General features: G+C 51.1%; 1 protein-coding gene across 9 annotated transcripts in view; it reads right to left on the bottom strand.

Moving 5' to 3' along the window:
* GFRA2 (GDNF family receptor alpha 2) overlaps positions 1 to 19846 on the bottom strand; it is a 104657-nt gene that overhangs the window by 65942 nt on the left and 18869 nt on the right. For all 9 annotated transcript variants that reach the window (XM_047856800.1, XM_047856797.1, XM_047856798.1 and 6 more), the window contains one exon: positions 14814 to 14897. In XM_047856800.1, coding sequence (XP_047712756.1) covers positions 14814 to 14897 — 84 coding nt within the window. The remainder of the gene's footprint in view (positions 1 to 14813; positions 14898 to 19846) is intronic.

Genomic DNA, 19846 nt, shown 5'->3' with positions numbered 1-19846 from the left:
CCTTCTGATCCTTCCTGAGCAGGTACCGGCCCTGTGGAGAACGGACCCAGAAGCTGGCCCAAGCACGGCTTTCCCTACCAGTGAGGAAATATGTGCCGGGGGAAGGCAAGCCCACCAGACAGCCCCTTCCCACATCCACTGTCTCTCCTTCACCACTAAGCGCCTCTCCCATGGGTTCAGAAGGCTTTGTTTTCTCTTCAGGAACCCCTACTGGGGGAGGAAGGAGAAATGCTGGATTGCAAACAACAGCCTCACCCAGTGTGGGCCTGAGCCCCTGAACTAAAATGTGCAAAGGGCAGGGAGGGAGGCCCCTGCTACCCCACCCCTCCGTCCCCCGCAGAGACCACACAGGAGCTGAGAAGGACCCAGGAACTAGAAGTTCATCGTAGGCCTGGGCCAGCCAGCTCTCCACACTCACTCTGCTCCTACCCACGCGGGTCTCCCACGCCTGCCGAGAGGAGCCCAGCTGGGCCAAGGAGTAGATGAGAAACAGCTGCCTCAGGGTGTGTGAGTGGGGATTGAACCATGCCTGGTACTTTTCCAAAACCGCAGTAAACAGCTCCAGCCCCTGGGGACACGGCTTGGCTTTTTCACGCCCTTCACGCCCTTCCCTTCCTGTCCCTCCGTGACAGCAGGGCCAGGAAACAACTGCAGAAGGGTTCCCTCACCCCAGCGAAGCCTCACCCACCTCCCCTCTTCCCTCCTGGGGGGCTCCCCTGAGCCAAAGACCATGTGTCCCTGGATCATCAAACTGGTATCTTTAAAATATCCGTGTGACACCATATGGAGATGGGCTCACCACACAGCAATCAAATTTCTCTTTCAAATCTCTTAATTCTCAAATGAAATCTTTAAATTTCTCAATTGACTCACTTTTTTAAATTTTTCAATACCTACCCGGATTTGTCCTAAATGATAACATCTATGTTAGTTCTGCATTTTTCTACTATGTGTTAAAATGTACTGCTATTAAAATAACAACACTGGGTGGCTCAGTTGGTTGAGCATCTGACTCTTGATTTGGGCTCAAGTCATGAGATTGAGCCCCACATCGGGCTTTGTGCTGACAGCATGGAGTCTGCTTGGGATTCTCTCCCTCTCCTTCTCTCCCTGCCCCACCCCCACTCACACACTCTCTCTTTCTCTAAAATAAAAATAGTTAATTAATTAATTAATTAAACAAAATAAAATCAAAGTATTTATTCTTATGCCCATCTCCCATTCCCTCAGCAGTGTGCCTGGTCAGTCTGGCTGGTCTGGTCAGTGGGAGGGAAGTAACTGATTTACAGTCAAGGTTCTTAAATTTCATTGCATTGGTTGAGTCACTTGAAGTGCCTGTTACACACAAATGCACAGGCCCCATGCCTTTCTCTCAAGAGCTCTATGGCTGGTCCCTAAGAATCTGGATTTCACAAGCTGCCCTGTGACTCTAAGGCTGCCTTCCAAAGTTGCAGAACCACTGACTTGGAGCACAGGCTGAGTTGCCAATGCCCATTCCTCAAATATGCACACATCCCACCCAGCACACCATTTACCAAGCCCACCCTCAGCAGAAGGCAATTTGTAGAACATGCCTTCTTGGGCTTCACCACCCCCCCCACTACCCAAACAAGAAGCTCATCAAGGTAGACTTTCTAATAACCAACAGGCCTCTCCCCATGGGAACAGAAATAAGATGCTCACCATTCTATACTTGCAGGCTAATGGGTCCTCGGGTGTTTCTGTTCCCTTTCTGGCCTTCCAGGAGTCTGCCAGCCTGGTTGCTTGCCCCTAACCCCTTTTCCAGCTGCAATGTCCAGCCCCAAGTCCACACTGAGCCCCTGGGCACCCACACAAGTATAAGACTCTGACAGCTGCAGGGAGTGAGAAAGCTCCCATCCCACCTCGTTTAGAAACAGGCTAAAAGGAGTCTACCCTGGCCCCATGCAAACACAGCATATATACACACAGAAACACACTCATATATACAGGGGTCACAGCCACACCGGCTGCCTGCATGCACAGCCCCCAATTTCCTATCAACTGCCAGTCAGTCACACAGCTGTCAGTCAACAAATATTTTCAGATACTGACCACATGCTCTAGAAATACAGCTGCGAACTGGAAAGACAGAGTCCCTTCTCTCCAGAGGCTTTCAGTCTAGTGAAAGACCAGTAATAAACATATAAATAGTAAGGTAATTTAAAGTGCTGATGGGGCACCTGGGTGGCTCAGTTGGTTGGGCATCCGACTTTGGCTCAAGTCATGATCTCACAGTTTGTGGGTTCAAGCCCCGCATCGGGCTCTGTGCTGACAGCTCAGAGCCTGGAGCTTGCTTCAGATTCTGTGTCTCCCTCTCTCTGTTCCTCCCCCACTTGCACTGTGTGTGTGTCTCTCTCTCACACAAATAAATAAACATTAAAAAAATTAAAAACAAAAATAAAGTGCTGATAAGTGCCATGAAGAAAATACATAAGGAAATTCAGAAGAAAATGACTGGGGTCTGGAAGGGGCTGTCCTAGGAGGTAACATCCAAGTTGAGGTAGAATGATGGGCAGGAGTAAAATGTGCAAAAAATCCAAAGTAAGAGAATCCCAAGCAAAAGGAAAGCAGGTGCAAAGGTCCTGAGACAAGCATGACCTTGGTGTGTTCATAGGCAAAAGGAACCATAAAGTGGCTGGAGGTTCCTTAATGAAGCAAAAGTAAAAGAAGAAGCCACAGGTGGTGGTCTAGGTAGAGTGGTAACTACAAAGATGTCAAAAACTGAGCCCATTCGGCAAATAACTTAGAAAACCAACAGGATGGGTCAGATGCTGAATAGGAAGAAAAAGAAATCCTGGAAAACTCTGAAGTTTTGGGCCGGAGCACCAGGTAGATGGTGGAATCACTTTGTGAAACAGGAAAGACCTAAAGGGGAGAAGGAGGGCAGAACTGAACACATAATTCTGTTTTCACTGAAGTTTGAGATGCCTACTAGATGTCCAAGTGGAGATACTGAAAAGGCAGAAGAATCAATGAGTCTGGATTGCAGAAGGTACATCTGAGCGAGAGGCATAAAACACCATGACTGGGGCGCCTGGGTGGCGCAGTCGGTTAAGCGCCCGACTTCAGCCAGGTCACGATCTCGCGGTCTGTGAGTTCGAGCCCCGCGTCAGGCTCTGGGCTGATGGCTCAGAGCCTGGAGCCTGTTTCCGATTCTGTGTCTCCTTCTCTCTCTGCCCCTCCCCCGTTCATGCTCTGTCTCTCTCTGTCCCAAAAATAAATAAACGTTGAAAAAAAAAATTTAAAAATAAAAATAAAAATAAAAAAAAAAAACACCATGACTGACATGGAAGCTATTTAGTGTCATAAGACTAAATGAGGTTGCCTAGTTTGAGGGTGACAATAAAGAAGAGGAAAGGGGTCAGGACAAAGCCTTGGACATCATCATGTAGTGGACATTGTGAGGTGGTGGAAAGTCAGGAGACACTGGTGTCATGGAAGCCAAGACAAGAACTTCAAAGAAAAGGACAGTCAACTGAGTCCAAATAATTAGGGACATAAGGGTGAGCAGAGAGGCCATCAACAATGAGATGTCAACAAAACAAACTAAATAGGGATGGATGGAAGGCAGGAAAGGTGGGGAGCTAAGGGGAGCCCATCTTCCCTGTTGGGCTATAGCCATCTGCACCATCACCTCCACACCCCTCAGCCTTATGAGGCCATCCACACCCAGCCACCACTCAAGATTCCCTGACGGAGTGGTTCCCAGGGAATCCCAAGATTCCCAACACGGAGCACTCACTACATGTAAAGCACTGCTAAGAGAAATGAACCAAACCGGCAATGCTCCTGCCCTCCTGGAGCTTACATTCTAGTGGAAATGAAGAGATTATAATCAATTAACAAATGGAAAATTACCCTTGGCCTGAGGCTCGCTCCACAGGCTTCACAGTGTCCCTGCTGGGGGCCAGGCTAGTGATTATGAGCAGGAACTCTGGCCCAACTGGGAGGCAGAGGACCTGGCAGGGCCATCAACTAGCAGAGCAAGCATGTGCAGACAGGTTATGTGACCTCTTTGAGCCTCATTTTCCTCACCTGCAAAATGAGAATAAAACACCCAGGCTGTCTACACACAGGACTATGCTAAAGATTAGACTGGATAATGTAGGTAAAAATGCCTCACACAGTTTCCGGTCCATGGCACATGCACCATAAATGCTTGTTTAAGAATGTGTTCCCCGGCTGGAAAGATCTTCCCCCACATCTCTGTTTTCACAGAAGTCCAACCCATGCACCTCTTGCCCCAGCCTCACACACGACACCCGAAAGATAGAAGGGTCCCCAGTCACTCACTGGTGAGCAAGAGGCAGACTTCAGAGCGCCCTCTGCTCATCCAGAAGCCTAAGAGAGCAGTACCTCCAGGATCTTCCTCTCAGCTGGGAGCGGTGGCCAGGAGCCCCATACCATCTGCATGAATGCATCTGCATACCGTCAGCTTCCCCAAGAGATGACCTTGCACTCCCAGCATGCCTCGCCTGCCAGTCCTCTGTCCTCACTCAAGGCCCAGGGACCCAGTGGGACCGCAACCTTCATTCCCCCCACCACTCAGGGTGCCTCCCCCCGCCCCCCACCAAGTGGCAGTGCTAGTCCAGGCTCCCCACCTTATATCCTCAACCTTCTCTGGGACTCTCCCCTCACCTCCATCCCCACACAACACGCAGCTACCCCAGCATCCTCCAGGGTCAGCTGTATTTTTGGAAGCAGACCAACACACCAAAAGTCAATTTGATGAATGGCAAATTCACTGAAAATCGATTCCAAAAATCGATTGCTTTTTGAATATCATTTTATATTTTGTCAAATCTTAACCACTGTTGGTATGCTTTCTCCAATTCTTCAAAAGGAATATTAGGCTTAATTTTGTGTTTTAAGCAATTAAAAATTAAAATTTCATTATTTCACACTTTAAGGGACTTTTTCAGCCACTTTTGAGGGTTCTATGTCTTTTTAAATGTAGTTTGGGTGGGTTTGTTTGTTTGTTTAATTAGGATTTTTACCATGCTCACACCAGTTCCCACAACAGCATATCAGCTTTAATTTTGTATTTATAACAATTAAAAGCCAAAATTGAGGCATTTCATATTGATGTGATTCACCTGTACCTTCATCAGCATTTTTTATTTGTGGTGAATGAACGCAGGATTGGAAGCACCAACCATAAGCTAATTTTTTTTACTGATTATGAAATAAACTTTTCTCACCATAAGAAGTCCTTCTTCACAAATTCCAAAAAGCCACCTACAGTTGCTGTTTTTACCTTGCTACCTCACATCCTCTTTTCCATCCTCCCCAAATCAAGCTTCCAACCCACAGCCCCACTAAGGACACACTGGTCAAGGTCATTAGTGACCCCCATACTGCCGAATGCCACGGTCATGTCTCTAAACATCTCTAACTTGACCTTTTGGCTACATTTAGCATGTCTTACCCCTTCTTCTCTCCTGAGACCCGTGCTTTTCTTGGCTCCCCCTGGTACCCTTCGCACTGGCCTTCATCTCAGCCTCCTCTGCTAGCTCTTCGTCCTCTGCATTGGAGAGCCCCCACCTACCTCCCCCACGGTCCACACACTCTCACTAGGTGACCTCATGGGTCCAGGGCTTTAAACACCATCTATATGCTAACGACTCTCAATCTATATATCAACCCTAACCTCTCCTCAGAACTCCAGGCTTACATCCAACTGCCTACTTGGCATTTCCAGACAGAGGTCTAAAGGTCTGACTAGTATCTCCAGCCTACTGTGGCAGACAGAGAACTCTCCTCCCCCTTCCCCATCCTGATATAAGGCAGTCCCATTGTTGTTCAAGCCTAAATTACCACAGTTGTCCTTAGTTCTGTGCCACCACAGATCCCAGATCGTACACCCTACTGTCTTAGGACTCTGGCCAGTGCAACAGCCTCTAACTGCTCTCTTGCTCCCACCGCTGCCCATGCCCCTCCCTGCCCCATGATCCACTCTGTCACAGAGCAAGAGTAAGCTTTTCAAAAGCATAACTCGGGGCGCCTGGGTGGCTCAGTCGGTTAAGCGTCCGACTTCAGCTCAGGTCACTATCTCGCAGTCCGTGAGTTCGAGCCCCGTGTCGGGCTCTGGGCTGATGTCTCAGAGCCTGGAGCCTGCTTCTGATTCTGTGTCTCCCTCTCTCTCTGCCCCTCCCCCGTTCATGCTCTGTCTCTCTCTGTCTCAAAAATAAATAAACGTTAAAAAAATTTAAAAAAAAAAGCATAACTCATACTGAGGTTTCTCATCACTCTTAAAATGAAATCCACAGTCCTTAACTTACCTTCAGCATCCCAGTGATCTGGCCCCTGCCTGCCTAGGTGACCAACCTCCCAAACCACCACCTCCACCTCACTTGCTGGGTCCCAGGCCCCACCCTCCCTCACAGTGTCCTGCCCTGGGGACCTCTCCCTAGATGCGCTCTCTGCCATTCCACAGACTTCCCATGGCTGGATCCTTCCAGGGAGTCAGATTTTGGCATTCCCAATCTGGATGACCCACCAGCCACCTCTGTCCTGTCCTCCTATTTAATCCTTGCATGCCATTCAGCACTATCTTTCTGTTGTTGCTGTTAATTTGTTTGTTGGCTTGTTTTCTGTTTTTCTCTGTCTCAGGCTAATCGAAATAAGCTCCATAAGAGCAACAGTCTCCCTTGCCTTGTTTGTTCACTGACATTTCCCCAGCACCTAGAACAGGGCACAGCACCCAAGGGATTTTCCTGGAGTCTAAAGAATGAATTCACATACACATTGCTTCTGCAGGAGGGGACGGAAGCATCCAGAAGATGACATAACCTCCATACTGTAGGAAGCCCCAAAATACACATACAGAGGTTTGGTCCACTAATTATTTTTGTTAATCACGTGAAGATAGCCTTCCCATCCTCTAATGTCCCTCTGTATTCACCCCTGCACCAGTGTTCTCAGGGCTTCCCTAGGAGGTAGAAAAGAGGGCTGAGGGCAGTGATTGTTCCCCTGACAGAAGGGCCACATCACCCCCTCCACTTTTTCATTCCCACTCAGGCACAACACACACACACACACACACACACACACACACACACACCACCTCACACACACATACCACCCCACACATACATACACATACCAATTCATACACACATTCCACTCCACAAAGACATAACATGCTCACAGTGCACATGCGCACACGCACACACACACACACCTCCCTCCACACACTCTGACCCCAGTCAGACCTGTTCCTTTCTTTCAACAGCCTAGGGGTTAAAGGAGCGCATCAACAGATATGGTTGGAAGAGGCATTCCCAGGGCAGTTACCCAAAACCTGCCTTCCACCAGGATAAATCAGGTGAGTATAGTTCATGGCTAAGCCAGGAGCGTGCTCAGGGGGTGGAGAGGGAGACAGAACCTTGCAGAGCCATCTGAGAGCCTCTGAAGAGCAGAGACCCGGCCCAGAACCACCCCACATCCTCACTGCTGGCAGCGCCTGGCTTATATACCCAAGGGGAAGCAAGTAGGTGCCCCTGGGAGATACTGTTTTAGAAGTACCAGAAAATGTCTTCACCCCAAAAACCTCGTCCCAACCATGACATGTCAAATTTTACCATTACAAAGCCTTTCCTTGGGGTTAAACTTTCTTCTCTCCTGTTCTACTCATTCTTTCTTTCCTTCTCGCCTTCTTCTTTGGACACAAAGGCAATGAAACATGAAGTCACCAACACCCCGCTGAAACCTTAGTACAAGCAAATCCTCCCACCCACTGACAGGAGCCCGAGTCACCAGCACTGATAGGAGAAGGGAAGAAATGAAACACAAGGGGGAAACGCCTTGGCACCCCTTGATGGGGAGGCTGGCTTCCTCCCAGGTGTTCCCACCTGTTGCTCAGCATGGCCGGAGTCACTGCTCACCCGACCCCATCCACCTAGTCACCTCCCCTCTCCCTGTCCCCACAGTCCCCGTCTGCCCCACCCCACACCAGCTCTCCCTGGCCACCAGATGAATTCTTCCCGAAAGGGAAGGTGTAAGAGGTGACAGAGCTGCGGCTAAAGCCCAATTTTCGTTGACACTCAGAGACTCTGACAGCTGTTAGAAGAAAAATGTGATTTTGAAATTTAAATAACACACTTCTGCATTCGGCTCAGGGAGACAACCTGAGGATAAGCAGTTTATCACCTAAGCCACCATGCAGAGGGGCAGGGAGAGAGGCTGCCTGTTCCTTCAGTTCCTCCCCTGCTATCCCCAAACCTCCCCTACTACAACCTCACAGGGGCTGCCTCAGAAGGGGGTTTCTGAGAGGCACCAGCCCACAGGCTGAGGCTGAGCCAGTAACAACACCCTGGCTCACCCATCCCTGCTAAGCAACACGAAGGGAGGAGGGACTGGTGACACGAAGGCTCAGGCCCCCCCTCAGAGGAGCGGGGGAAGGGAACAGGCCTCCCTAGGCACCCAGCAGAGCTGGGTCAGGCCCCACTATGGCCACTGAGGCAACCTTCACAGGGGACTGGCTCTGGAGCCCAGTACTAAGCCTCTCCCTCATCCAAGGGCAGCTCAGCCCTTCCCCAGGGACCCAGGCTCCCTTGCCAAGCAGTCATGCACAGCTCCATCCAGGAGAAGTCTGGGGCAGGAGTCCCAAGGGAAGAGACCCCAGAGAGGCCAATCTCCCATCTGCCACAAGGGTCTGTATTCACTGTTCTCAGAGCCCACCAGGCCCAGAAGATGTGTGGTTCCTTCATCATTCCAGGTGAGCCAGGCCTCCCTCTAGGCCATGACACTACCAAGAATGGCATTCCCAGGCCCCCATGTCTCCTCTTCCAAGACTTTCCTGATTTCCCCAGGATACTTGAACTCTCACGGCAGCACTTGGTCCACACTGCCACCAACAATAAGCCTCCTCATGGGTGTCTAAGTGGGTGTCTGCCTACCCCAGTAGACAGTGAGGACATGAGTCTGAGTCACTCTAAAGCAGTGTCTGACGCAGTATCAGGAACACAGAGAGCTCAATGTTTACTGAACAAAACATGTCGGTCCCCGCCCCATCTCTCCCATGAAGCACTTATGAGCAACCCGCCCTTCTGTAAACCTCAGATACTCCTAAGATGCAGCACACACAGGCCCCCTCAGACTTGCTTGGCCCTCTTCATCACCTTTCCTTGTCCGGTCTAACACCCCACACTAAGCCATTAGTTCCCTCCAGCCCTCAACAGTGCTGCCCTTGGCCACCATCTAAGGTGCCCCAGTACCACATGAGGAACCGTGCATGTGTCCCCACCAATCCTCACCAGGCAGGCCCAGCCACTCCATCTTACAGGTCAGTAAATGAGGTCCAGAAAGGTCAAGTGACCCGCCCTGTGGTCTCCCAGCTGGTAGGGCAAGGCCAAGATTCAAATTAGGTCTAGCAGGCCCACCCACTAGTCTAGGCCCACCCACTAGTCTATCCTCTATGGATATGTAGTAGGAGCACAGCACAGTGCTAGGCACCCCCAGACAGGCATGGATGCGTAGACACAGAGACCAACACCCACAATCACAACATGTCAGAGTGTGGTGGCATTCATCTGTCAGGGGCCACCCGCCAGGTTCTGGGCAGGGACAGGGTTCCCTCCACTCCTGAGCCCCCAAAAAAGGGCCACTGGAGCCTAAAACAAGAACATCCTTAGGCCTTTCCTGCCCCCACCCAAGCAAGACTGCCCACCCCAGAGGCTTACTGGCCAACTGAGGCAGACGCCGCCCACAGCTTCTTCCTCCAACCCACAAAAGGTCCCAGACCCAGATGTTTTGCCAGCCTCCATGTATCCCCATCCCTCCACAGTGTAGCTCAACAAGGCCAGGGTGGCTCAGCAGGAGCCCCCAGGTCCTACTTGCCCTGAAAATTGCCCAGTCACCTCCCACTCCAGCCCCCACCAAGCACTATCGTGGGTGGGAGGCAGCCTCATGTCACCAAAAGGCTTGCAACCATTTCCCAAATGCAAGCTTCCAGGCCAGCCCTACCATAGCCTGCCATATTGCCCTTAGAGAAATCACTCCATAATAAGTTTTAAATATTGTAGTGCAATATGCCCCAGCTCTGGGTAAGGATTTACCTGCAGTATCTCATTTAGTCCCAACAAAAATTAGAAGGTAGGTGTTTCCATCAGCCCCTTGCTGTGTAAGAAGAAACCAGGGCTTAGAGGCACCTGCCTGAGGCAGACGCTGCACAGGGGTGGGAGCAAGGACTTGAATCCCAATCCAGTCTGTCCCAGTTCTTATGGTCTCAGCTTCCTTTTCTGTCAGGGGAAGAGGTGGGCCTAGGTGATCTCTGAGTTCCTTTATAGCTACAGAAAAGACAGGTTTGCATAAATATGCTCCACACACATGCATCTGCTAAGGCCTGCATGGGATGGAGGCCCTGGAGGCCCTGTCCCGCACCAGGAATGCACAGCCTGTCCCTGAGGCAAGGCCCGTGACTGCGAGGGAAACCACTGCCTGGGCCTCCCAGGCCCTTGCCCCTCACAGTGAGGGCCTCCCTCCATGTGGACAAAGAGGTACCACTTCCCTCACTCTCCATGGAACCCTTCCACAACCTCTCTCTGCCTGAATGATCTCTCCTTCCCTTAAGAAGCTCTTCTTCTCTTCACCTGTTCCATCCTCTCCTGCAACCCCAGATGCGACCAGCTGGTATTCAGTATTCACAGGGTCACACCCAGGAATGGAGGGACTCTCACCTTCAGCTCCCCAAACCCCCTGTCCCCTACTAAACATCCTCAGCAAAGAGAGGATGACTAATTCTGTTACCCTACATCCATTCTCGGTGAATCCTCTATATCAACCCTGTCGGTAGGTATCACGTTCCCATTTTACAAACATAGGCACTACAGCTCAAGAAGGCCCAATGAGGCCCAAGATCACACTCCCCTAAGTGGCTAGGTTGGTGGGGCACCTGGGTGACTCAGCCCGTTGAGCATCTGACTCTTGATTTTGGCTCAGGTCAGAATCCCAGGGTCATGGGACCAAGCCCTGCGTCTGGCTCCATGCTCAGGATGGGGCCTGCTTAAGATTGTCTCTCTCTCCCTATCTGTCCCTCTCCCCCCCCCCCAAAATAAAAAAATTAAAAGTGTTCAGGTCAAGATTCAAACCCTGGACTACCATTTCAAGGCCCACACTTTTTGTGCACTGGACTAACTCCCTAAACACTCCATTTTATGCTTGCAAGGGCAGCTGAATTGCTAGAAACAGGAAAAACCTCAGTTCTCCATGAGCACTCCCTTCCCACCTGGATGCCTCAAACATCACTGTGGCCATGGTTCGGGGCACAGCCAGACTGCTCTCCTCCTGGCCTTAGATTCAGGGCTATCGGGACACCAGTAATCCTACTCCCAGTCACTGACCCTAACCCTAAGCCTAGTCTTTGAACTAGGCAGATCAGAGGGGAGGTTTGCCTTTACCCCAGGGCCTCTGGCATCAGAGAGTGCTAGAGGAATCCTGGCAGCTTTTTTGCCAAGAGAATCCCAGAAGGACTTTCTAAAAACCAAACAGACAGAGGAGGTCAGAGATAAAGAACACATGTTCCAGGAGGACCCAATGACAGGGGCCCAAATTCTTAGGCAGTAGATGTTAAGGATATAGTGGCAACTCAGCCCCAAAGATACAGGAGCACCCTTTTCTGAGTTCCTAGGGCCCTGATTGGGGGTATCATGGTGTAGAGAAGGGCCACAAAGACCCCATGCTCCCCACTCACAGCCTTTCCACACAGATGATGGAAGAGGCAATGCACAGTCAAATATGGGTGTGTAGAATTGGAGAAGGGCTCCATACAGTCCTACAGGGTGGCAGCCTTATCATCCTAAAGCGCCAGTACAGATCTTGGGTCCCACAGGCCAGGCCTTCCCAGCTAGCAAGCCACAGGCAAGTGACATATGTGCCCAGATACTGACCCTACGGGGCAGCCAGACAGGGGCCCATGTTCCCCTGAGCTCCAAGATGCTCTGCTCACCCTAGTATGCCAGGCAATAATGCCACTGTCTGTGTGCCTTGGTGGGAAAAAATTAGGGAGCCCTGCTCTAAGGTTAGGTCTTCCTTCTTCCAAAATGAAACATAAGGTCTGCAGCAGGGAAGTGACCTGCCCAAAGCCCCTCAGTTAATTTGTGTCAGAGAATGTAGTGGTACCCGGGCCTCCCAGCCCCCCATCCAGCCTTCCTTCTGCTGTGTACCCCACCCTGGCCCACTTAGTTTCTCAATGGCCTGGCCAGGGCCCTCCACCCAGTTATGTGCCCAAGTTTCTCCAACAGGGCCACCCATGCACCATCTCTGCAGCTACTCTGGTGGAGAGGGGTCAACAGGAGCAATGAGGGGGGAGCTGCCAAGACCCCCAAGGCACCCCTCCACTCTATGGGGAGTGGGCCCCAGAGCCCAGGGATCCAGGGTCATGTGGGACCCAGTTTCACCTGGGAAGTAGATAAAGAAAGCTGATTCAGTGAGCTGAAACCCAATAATTTCCTCATTTGTCTTGTCAATGTCCTTGTCCTGCAGAGTATCACGCCCATCGCATAAAGATTTTCTGCTAGAAAGATGTTTAGTGTGAGTCTGGGAAGCAGACCTCTGACCTTCATCCTTCAGGGCACAAGTCAAAACTATTTCTTTGTTGGAGATAAACCCAATGACTCCCACCCATGTAGTAGTGCTCAGCTGGCAGGGTGGGGAATGGTTACATCAGGGCTGCAAGGCATCCCTACTCCATCATCACCTGCTGATGATATTCTCAACCTGCACCTGAGCCCCAAAACTGTCTCAAAAGGAGTGGCCAAAGGTGGATTTCTATCCAAAACTAACAAGGATCGGCTCTGAAGTCTCCAATTCATTCACCACCACCCCCAACCACCACCAGGGCCCAAGGGTATATCTAGACGGTCACCCTTTGGCCTCCTTTCTGATGGAGTTCCTTTCTGATGGCCTCCTTTCTGATGGAGTTCCAGGATTTCTCCCACCAGGTATATAGGTATCTTCCCATCTCAATCCCTTAGAGCATGTATTCTCAATGGGAGCGGAGAGTATCACCCCCAACCGAGCAAAAATCGGTTCTTGGGCAGGCAAAAAAAAAAAAAAAAAAAAAAAGCAGGTATTCCTTGGCACTTGCTATGGACCAAATTGTGCCCACCAAATTCATATGCTGAAGTCCTAACCTCCAATGTGACTATACTTGCAAACAGAGCTTTTAGGAGGTAATTAAGGTTAAATGAGGTCATAAAGGTGAGGTGGTAGAGCCATAATAGAACTGGTGTCGTCATAAGAAAAAGAAGAGCTTTCTCTCTCTCTCTCTCTCTCTCTCTCTCTCTCTCTCTCTCTCTCTCTCCCCCCCCCCCCGCTCCCTCTTTCTTACCCTACCGCCACCCCACCCTGTGAGGACACAGTGAGAAGGTGGCCATCTGCAAGCCAGGAAAGGAGCTCTCACCAGAAACCAAACCCTGCCAGCCCTTGATCTTAAACTTCCAGCCTCCAGAACTATGAGATAATAAATTTCCGTTGTTTAAGCTCCCCAGTCTATGGTATTTTGTTATGGCAGCCAAAGCAGACTAAGACAGTATGTCTCTACAGAGAATTGCTTTTCTCCTTAGCGGAGCCATAATGGAAAAAGAAAGTTTGAGAAACACTCTCCTAGAGAATTCTTCATTTGAAAGGGTTTAGGGTCTTACTGGAAAGTCTTTCATTTCACAGTTTAGAGTACTGCTTCTCTACAACACTAAAGTTGTGCCCCCAAGAGGCATTTGGCAATGTCTGGAGACATTTTTGGTTGTCACGACTCAGTGGGCTGCTACTGGCATCCAAAGGGTAGAGGCAGGGACACTGCTAAATATCCTACAGTGCACAGGACAGCCCTTCCCACAGGAGAGAATTATCCAGGTCAAAATGTCAGTGGTGCTGCCATTGAGAATGGTTTAGAGCAAAAGAAACTTCAGGAGCCTTCACATTCTGCCACAAAACTTCCTAGAAACCTGAGGCCTGCAGCCTTGTCCTGTAACAGCCTGCCTGGCCACCTTTAAGCACCAGTGGTGGCTCCAGGAGGAGCTCACCCCCAGCCCCCACAGAGCAGTTCCCAAGACTGGAAGGCCCCCACCTACCAGTGCCTGAGCAGGAGCAGCTGCCCTGGGCCCACAGGTCTCCCAGAGGCCAGAAGGAACAGGCCAGGAAGAAAGAACCAACAAACTCATCGGACTCCTACCCAAGGACCATAGCAAGCAAAGCTAGAGCTTAACACAGTTCTTCTCACTTCCTGGGGGAGGCCAAGCACCAGAGAACCAGAGGCTTCACGGTGGAGTTCAAGAAGAAGACCCCTCGAGGAAGGAGAATCCCAGAGCAGAATCGATAATAGTGATACTACCGCCACCAACCACAGCTAATAATTCCTAGCTGGGACCCGTGCTGTGCTGCCCAGCAGCTCGCTGAGCACTTTACAACCATCGACTCATTTGGACATCATGACAATCCAAGGTAGGTATTGTTCCACTGCACAACTGAGGAAACTGAGGCACAGAAAAGTTGAGCAACTTGACCAAAGTAGAATTCCAAAGTGGAAGAGTTGGGAATTAGAAAGAAGGACCCAGGAGGGCAAGACCAATAACAAACTAGGAGAGTGACACCAGGTTTCAGATTCAAGACCTACTGCATGGTGGGCTCGTTCCACCACTCCACACACAACCTTGGGGGTGGCTGTTATGGTTTCCTCTTTTACAGATGAGGACCCAAAGCTCAGAAGCAGTAAGGGGCTTGCCAGTGGAAGGCAGAGCCAACTGAAGGCCAGGGCACCTAGGAGGACTGGGAGGCCCCAGCAAAAGCCCACTTACCTGAGAAGATTGAAGCAAGCCTGAAGATATCCGAGAGGCGGGAGGTCACCGGCTCATAGGGTGAGGCTTCATAGAACTCTTCACCTGGAAGAGAGAACCAGTGTCAGGCACAGGCCCACCCTTCCTACAGGACTAGACGAGAGCAAGTTATGAATGAAACGGTGAGCATTTCACACAAGTAAGTTCTTTCTCACCAATTAGAGAAGTCCCCACAGCAGGTCAGTACTGTCAATACTCTCCTCTACTGACCTCCCTGCATGTCCAGCCCTTTCTAAGGCCTTCCAAATGCTTCTTGAAAGAAGGCACTGGGGAGGTGCCCATCGAAGGCACAGGATTTGCCTTCAAATCACAGGATTTGAAGCCAAAGTCCCTCCAAAGTCATTCAGTGCAACTTCCTCATTTCACAAGCGAGGACCCTGAGGTGGGCCAGGGAGGTGAAGCAACCTGACTGAGATCACACAGCTACTCACGACAGAGCTAGACTAGACTCTGGTCCCCTGACCCTCACACCAGCATTGTCTCTCGTCACACTAGGTTGGCTCTGCCCAGGCCACGTAAGGGCAGAGAACTTCCTCTTTGCTTCCCATCATGTCACCATGATAGGGCTGAAGGTCTTCTCAGTGGAATCCTGATCCCCAGCTTGTCTGACTGACTCCCTGCCACCTGATGGCTTCTCAGACTTCTCCTCGAGGCTTCTGGGTGCATCAGAGATTCAGTGAATGGAAAAACAAGCGAGTGACAGGAGATAAATGGCACAGGGATGCCCTGGAGACCCACCACCTCCTCATGGGGACTCCCGCCCTTTGCCAAAACCTCGGCAGGAGAGGAAATATCCTCTTGAGACTACTGTGAGGAGAAATCAATGGGTAATCACTCAGACTGTGTGTTTGTGTTGAAGGGGCGGGGGAGACAGGTGATGACCCACAGCTTCACACATTGATTTCCTATCCACCCAGGGCCCAGCATCTAAAGAAGAGTACATGTGGGGTGGTATCCATGGGGGCCACCTGCAGGAAGATGCCAGCCATCCAGAAGAGGGGGCTTGGAATCTGCCTGTAAAGGGCGCATTCAGCCAGGCCCATGAGGTCACCCAGAGGCTAGCACTCCAGGCTTGTCCAGCCCTCTGCTGGTTCACAGAGAAAGGCATCTGTCTGCTATATCTGGCAGACCCCCCAAAAATGGTACAGATTCCCCAGATGTTCATTCTCTCCCTGGAGAAATGTCCTCCACCCTTCACTTTACCCTATACCCTCATGCCCTGCAACACCCAGCAAATGCGTTACACACAATGGGTGCCCAAGTGGTATCTTACTATCCAAACATTATTCTTTCAGGCCAGTCCCAATCCCACCTTCCCCCTGGACTGTCACAGGGCTGTACCATCTCAGCAAACTCCACTCTACCCACAGACACTGGAGAAACTCCCGGTGGTGGGGTTACCAGCCATTGCTATTTGTTAGGGCCAAATAATACAAGAGCTTTTTGTAATAAAAATGATGTTACACTAAGCCTTCTATGTACCAGCACCATTGAAAGTGCTTTAGGTGTACTAACTCATTTAATTCTCTCGTCTATGAGATAGGCACTACCCTTCGTTTTATTGATAAAGAACTGGGTACAGAGACGTTAAGAAACTGGCCCAAGGTCACACAGCTGGTAAGTGCCAGGTTTCAAACCCAGGCAGCTGACTCCAGAGTCCAAGTACTTAAACATTATGAATACTGTCTCCAAAAGTAAAAGTGTTATTGAACCAAACTGTTCTTACACAAGTAGCGCTGCTGTTTAACTTTTTAGAGTCAGTCTTATGCCAGCCAGACTGCTCCCCCAGACCAGGTCCTTCCCTCCCGTATCTGGCAAAGCTAGGCCCGCGGGTATGGATCAGCTAGTATGACTGACTGGGGGCGGGATGGGCGGGGGTGGAATCTCTTGGGGAAAACAGCCTCTTCCAGGACTGGCTGGAAAAGGTCCATCCTATTTAAGTCAACCCATGCTGCCTGTTCCTGTGGCAGAATTCACCAGTGGGAAATCAGAGACCTGGCCACACGGGCATCCTGGCAACCAGATTAAACTAGATCTAGGATGTCACATTCCTGGGCCATGACCTGGGAGAGGCCTTTGCTCTTCACATCTGAAGGAGCAGAATGACCTCAAACTTTAGTGCCACTTTTGGAGAAGTCAAGAAGTGGTCTCAAGTCCCCCATGCAGCCAACCAACAGTGACAGTGCCACCATGTAAGATACTGTTGGTTGTGGTGGTGTGACAGAAAGGGAAGATGAGCCCAAGACCACAGGATCTCTCCAGGGCAGCTGGAAAGGGGCCTGGATAAGGAGTCCTGGGGGGCCCTGGTCCCACCAGCCCCCCTCCCTGCACCTCAGCTTCCCCACCAAAGTGGGAGCGGGATGGAATGATCTCTAGGTCTTTGCAGTTGGGACCATCTAGGACCTGAGCAGAGGCCACAGTCCTGCCACCGCCAGCTCTGTCCACTGCTAAGGACCTCAGACTAGGCACAGCTCAGCCTCAGGTGGAGGGAGAAGAGAGGAATCGCACCCACCAGCCAGGACCAAGGAGAAGCCACAATCAAAGTCCAAACCCACACAGATCTCTCCACTCCACAATCCCCCACCCCACCCCAGGCCCAAGCCGGGTTATTAAGTGTTATTAAAGAATAGGGAGGAAGTGCTTACAGCCTCCCCCAGGGAGACCACTCATCCCACACCATGAATAATTAACCCTCAGGTGGATCCTGTCACTCACAGGAACATTACCTGCTGTTAAAAGGCCTCTCAGCTTTCCCTGGCCAACCCTGGGCAGAAAATACCTCTGACTCCTAACAGCCAGGAATGGGGGCAGGGTAGGTTTTGAGGAAGGAGAAAAGCAGGGAGTCTACTTTTCCAGAGTTGGCCCACAGGAGGGGTCTCCTAGCCTGTATGCTTGCCAGCACAGGGACCATGGCTGAATCTGTGTTCTCACCTTCTGGAGCACACAGTCGGGGCTACACAGACGTTTGCCTGGTAAGGGAACCAACAAGCCAGCTCACGCCTCTCCAGGCTGACATTCCTGGGTTGAAAGGGCCTTGAAGACCACATGGCAGGATGCAGCATAAATGCACAGAACGCACACTGCTATCATCCAAATGCCTCACTGCCTGGCTGCGATCAGGAAGGTTCTTGGTGTTCTGACACGGTGATGCCAGAGAGAGCCATTCCGGTGGCCCTCATGTGGCCCACCTGGCTCTTCCAGCTGGCAGTTCTTCTGTCCCCTCCCCAGTGCATCCGTCCTACAAGCCCTCAACAAGCCCATCCTGCAAGCCCTCAACAAGCCCACCCCCAAGTGCCACCCAGCCTCCCTTGGGTTGAGACTGAAGGCCATGGGAAAGAAAACAAGAAACTAAACAAGCCAGCTGTTGAATTAGGAACCTCAGTTTTCACGCACTACAGAGGCATCCTCCGGGTGAAGACCGCTCCTTGCCTTGCAGAGAATAAACATCACGCACTTTGTGGCGGTGTTTCCCTCTCTGCTCACTTCTAGTTCTAGGACTCGAAGCTACTAGGAACAGGAGACCTACACATGAGGAATTACTTTGCTATTAATGGTGGTAACACTGTTCATAATTACATGCCCGGTTTACTTCCAAATTCAAGGCGGATTGGAACCATCTTGGCCACTGGTCAGGAATCCCTCATTCTCCAGCCTCACACCCGATCCCAGTTTCCTCCTTCGCTCCAGCACCCTGCTCCTCCATCCGAGGCTAATCAAGGGCACTGTTCCACAGTGCAGCCCTCTCTCTTCACCTCGACATCCCTATCACTCCCAGTCTACCTTAGAATTCAAGCTGCTCCACCCTCTCACCTCTTACAAAAGAAGTCATCCTTTGTTCTCCTCTCCTCTTCACACCAAAGTTCTAGAAGACATCCACAGTCACCACTCCCAGCCCCCAGCTCCCGTTCACTCCCTAACCAGGCTTCTGCTCCCAGCGACCACCTACAATGCTCACCCCAAAGGCATGAGAGACATGTCCTAGAGACTGTGGACCCTCTCTCCTCCCCAGGTTTCTTGATGTACCTCCCACCTCTCTCCCAACACCTCCCCCCAACCTCTGCAGGTCCCTCTCCCTCCCCTGCTGGCACATCTTTAAATGCTGGGGGTCCTGAGGGCTCTGTCCCTGCCCTCCTCTCAGTGTGTGTACACCCACTCCCATGGCCCCAGTCACACCTACAGGCTAATGGTGGCTCCTCAATCTCCATGTCCAGTGCCACTTCCCCACCTGGACTCCAGCTGTGTGCAGGGCATGGCCAGTGAGAGCCATGTGCCCCAAAATAAAGGAATCATCTCCCTGCTCTCCCCCCTTGGCTGCTTCTTATGAACCAACCCAGTTGCCCAAAAGAGAAAACTGCCCTCCTCGAGTCCTCTCTCTTCACCAAGACCTGTTGATTCCACCTCCTAAATAGCTCTTGAACCCTCCTCCCTCTTTTCTGCCACTGTCCTTGGCCAGCTGGCCAAGCTGCTGCCCTCCAGGTCCCACATCCCTCCCCTCTCCTCACCCCATCCCCACTTCCAACCCCCCACCTTACTACACTGAGTCACTTGCAGACCGGCAACTCCCTTCTGGGAGTCTTTGCCCAAGCTCCCCTCCACTTCCCACACTCTCCCCACATTCCTCCCTCCCCCCACTGTGTAACTGCAGCTCACTCCTTAGTCTCAGATCAAAGGCTGCCTCTTCCAGGAAGACTCTGTAGATTTCATAAGAGGCTGCCTTGGGCTACCACAGCACCAGTGCTTTCTGACAGCACTCACACCACCAAGTGACAGAAAGCCCCTCACTTATCTACATCCCCCCACAAACTCTGAGCTCCAAGAAGCCAGAGGCTACCCCAGCTTGTTCTCCACTGTTGCACAGGCCTGGCAGATGAGAACCTCTCAATAAACAGTTGTTGAATCAAGAAATGAATGTCTAACCAAGGCGGCCAATCCCCCTGCACTGTACACAAATCCCCCACACTGTAGTCCGGAGGGGAGGATGGGGGTGTGTGGAG

The sequence above is a fragment of the Prionailurus viverrinus genome, chromosome B1, assembly GCF_022837055.1.
Source record: "Prionailurus viverrinus isolate Anna chromosome B1, UM_Priviv_1.0, whole genome shotgun sequence".
NCBI lineage: Eukaryota > Metazoa > Chordata > Mammalia > Carnivora > Felidae > Prionailurus > Prionailurus viverrinus.
The sequence above is the reverse complement of the archived record's forward strand: the minus strand, read 5'-3'. Positions and strand labels throughout refer to the sequence as shown.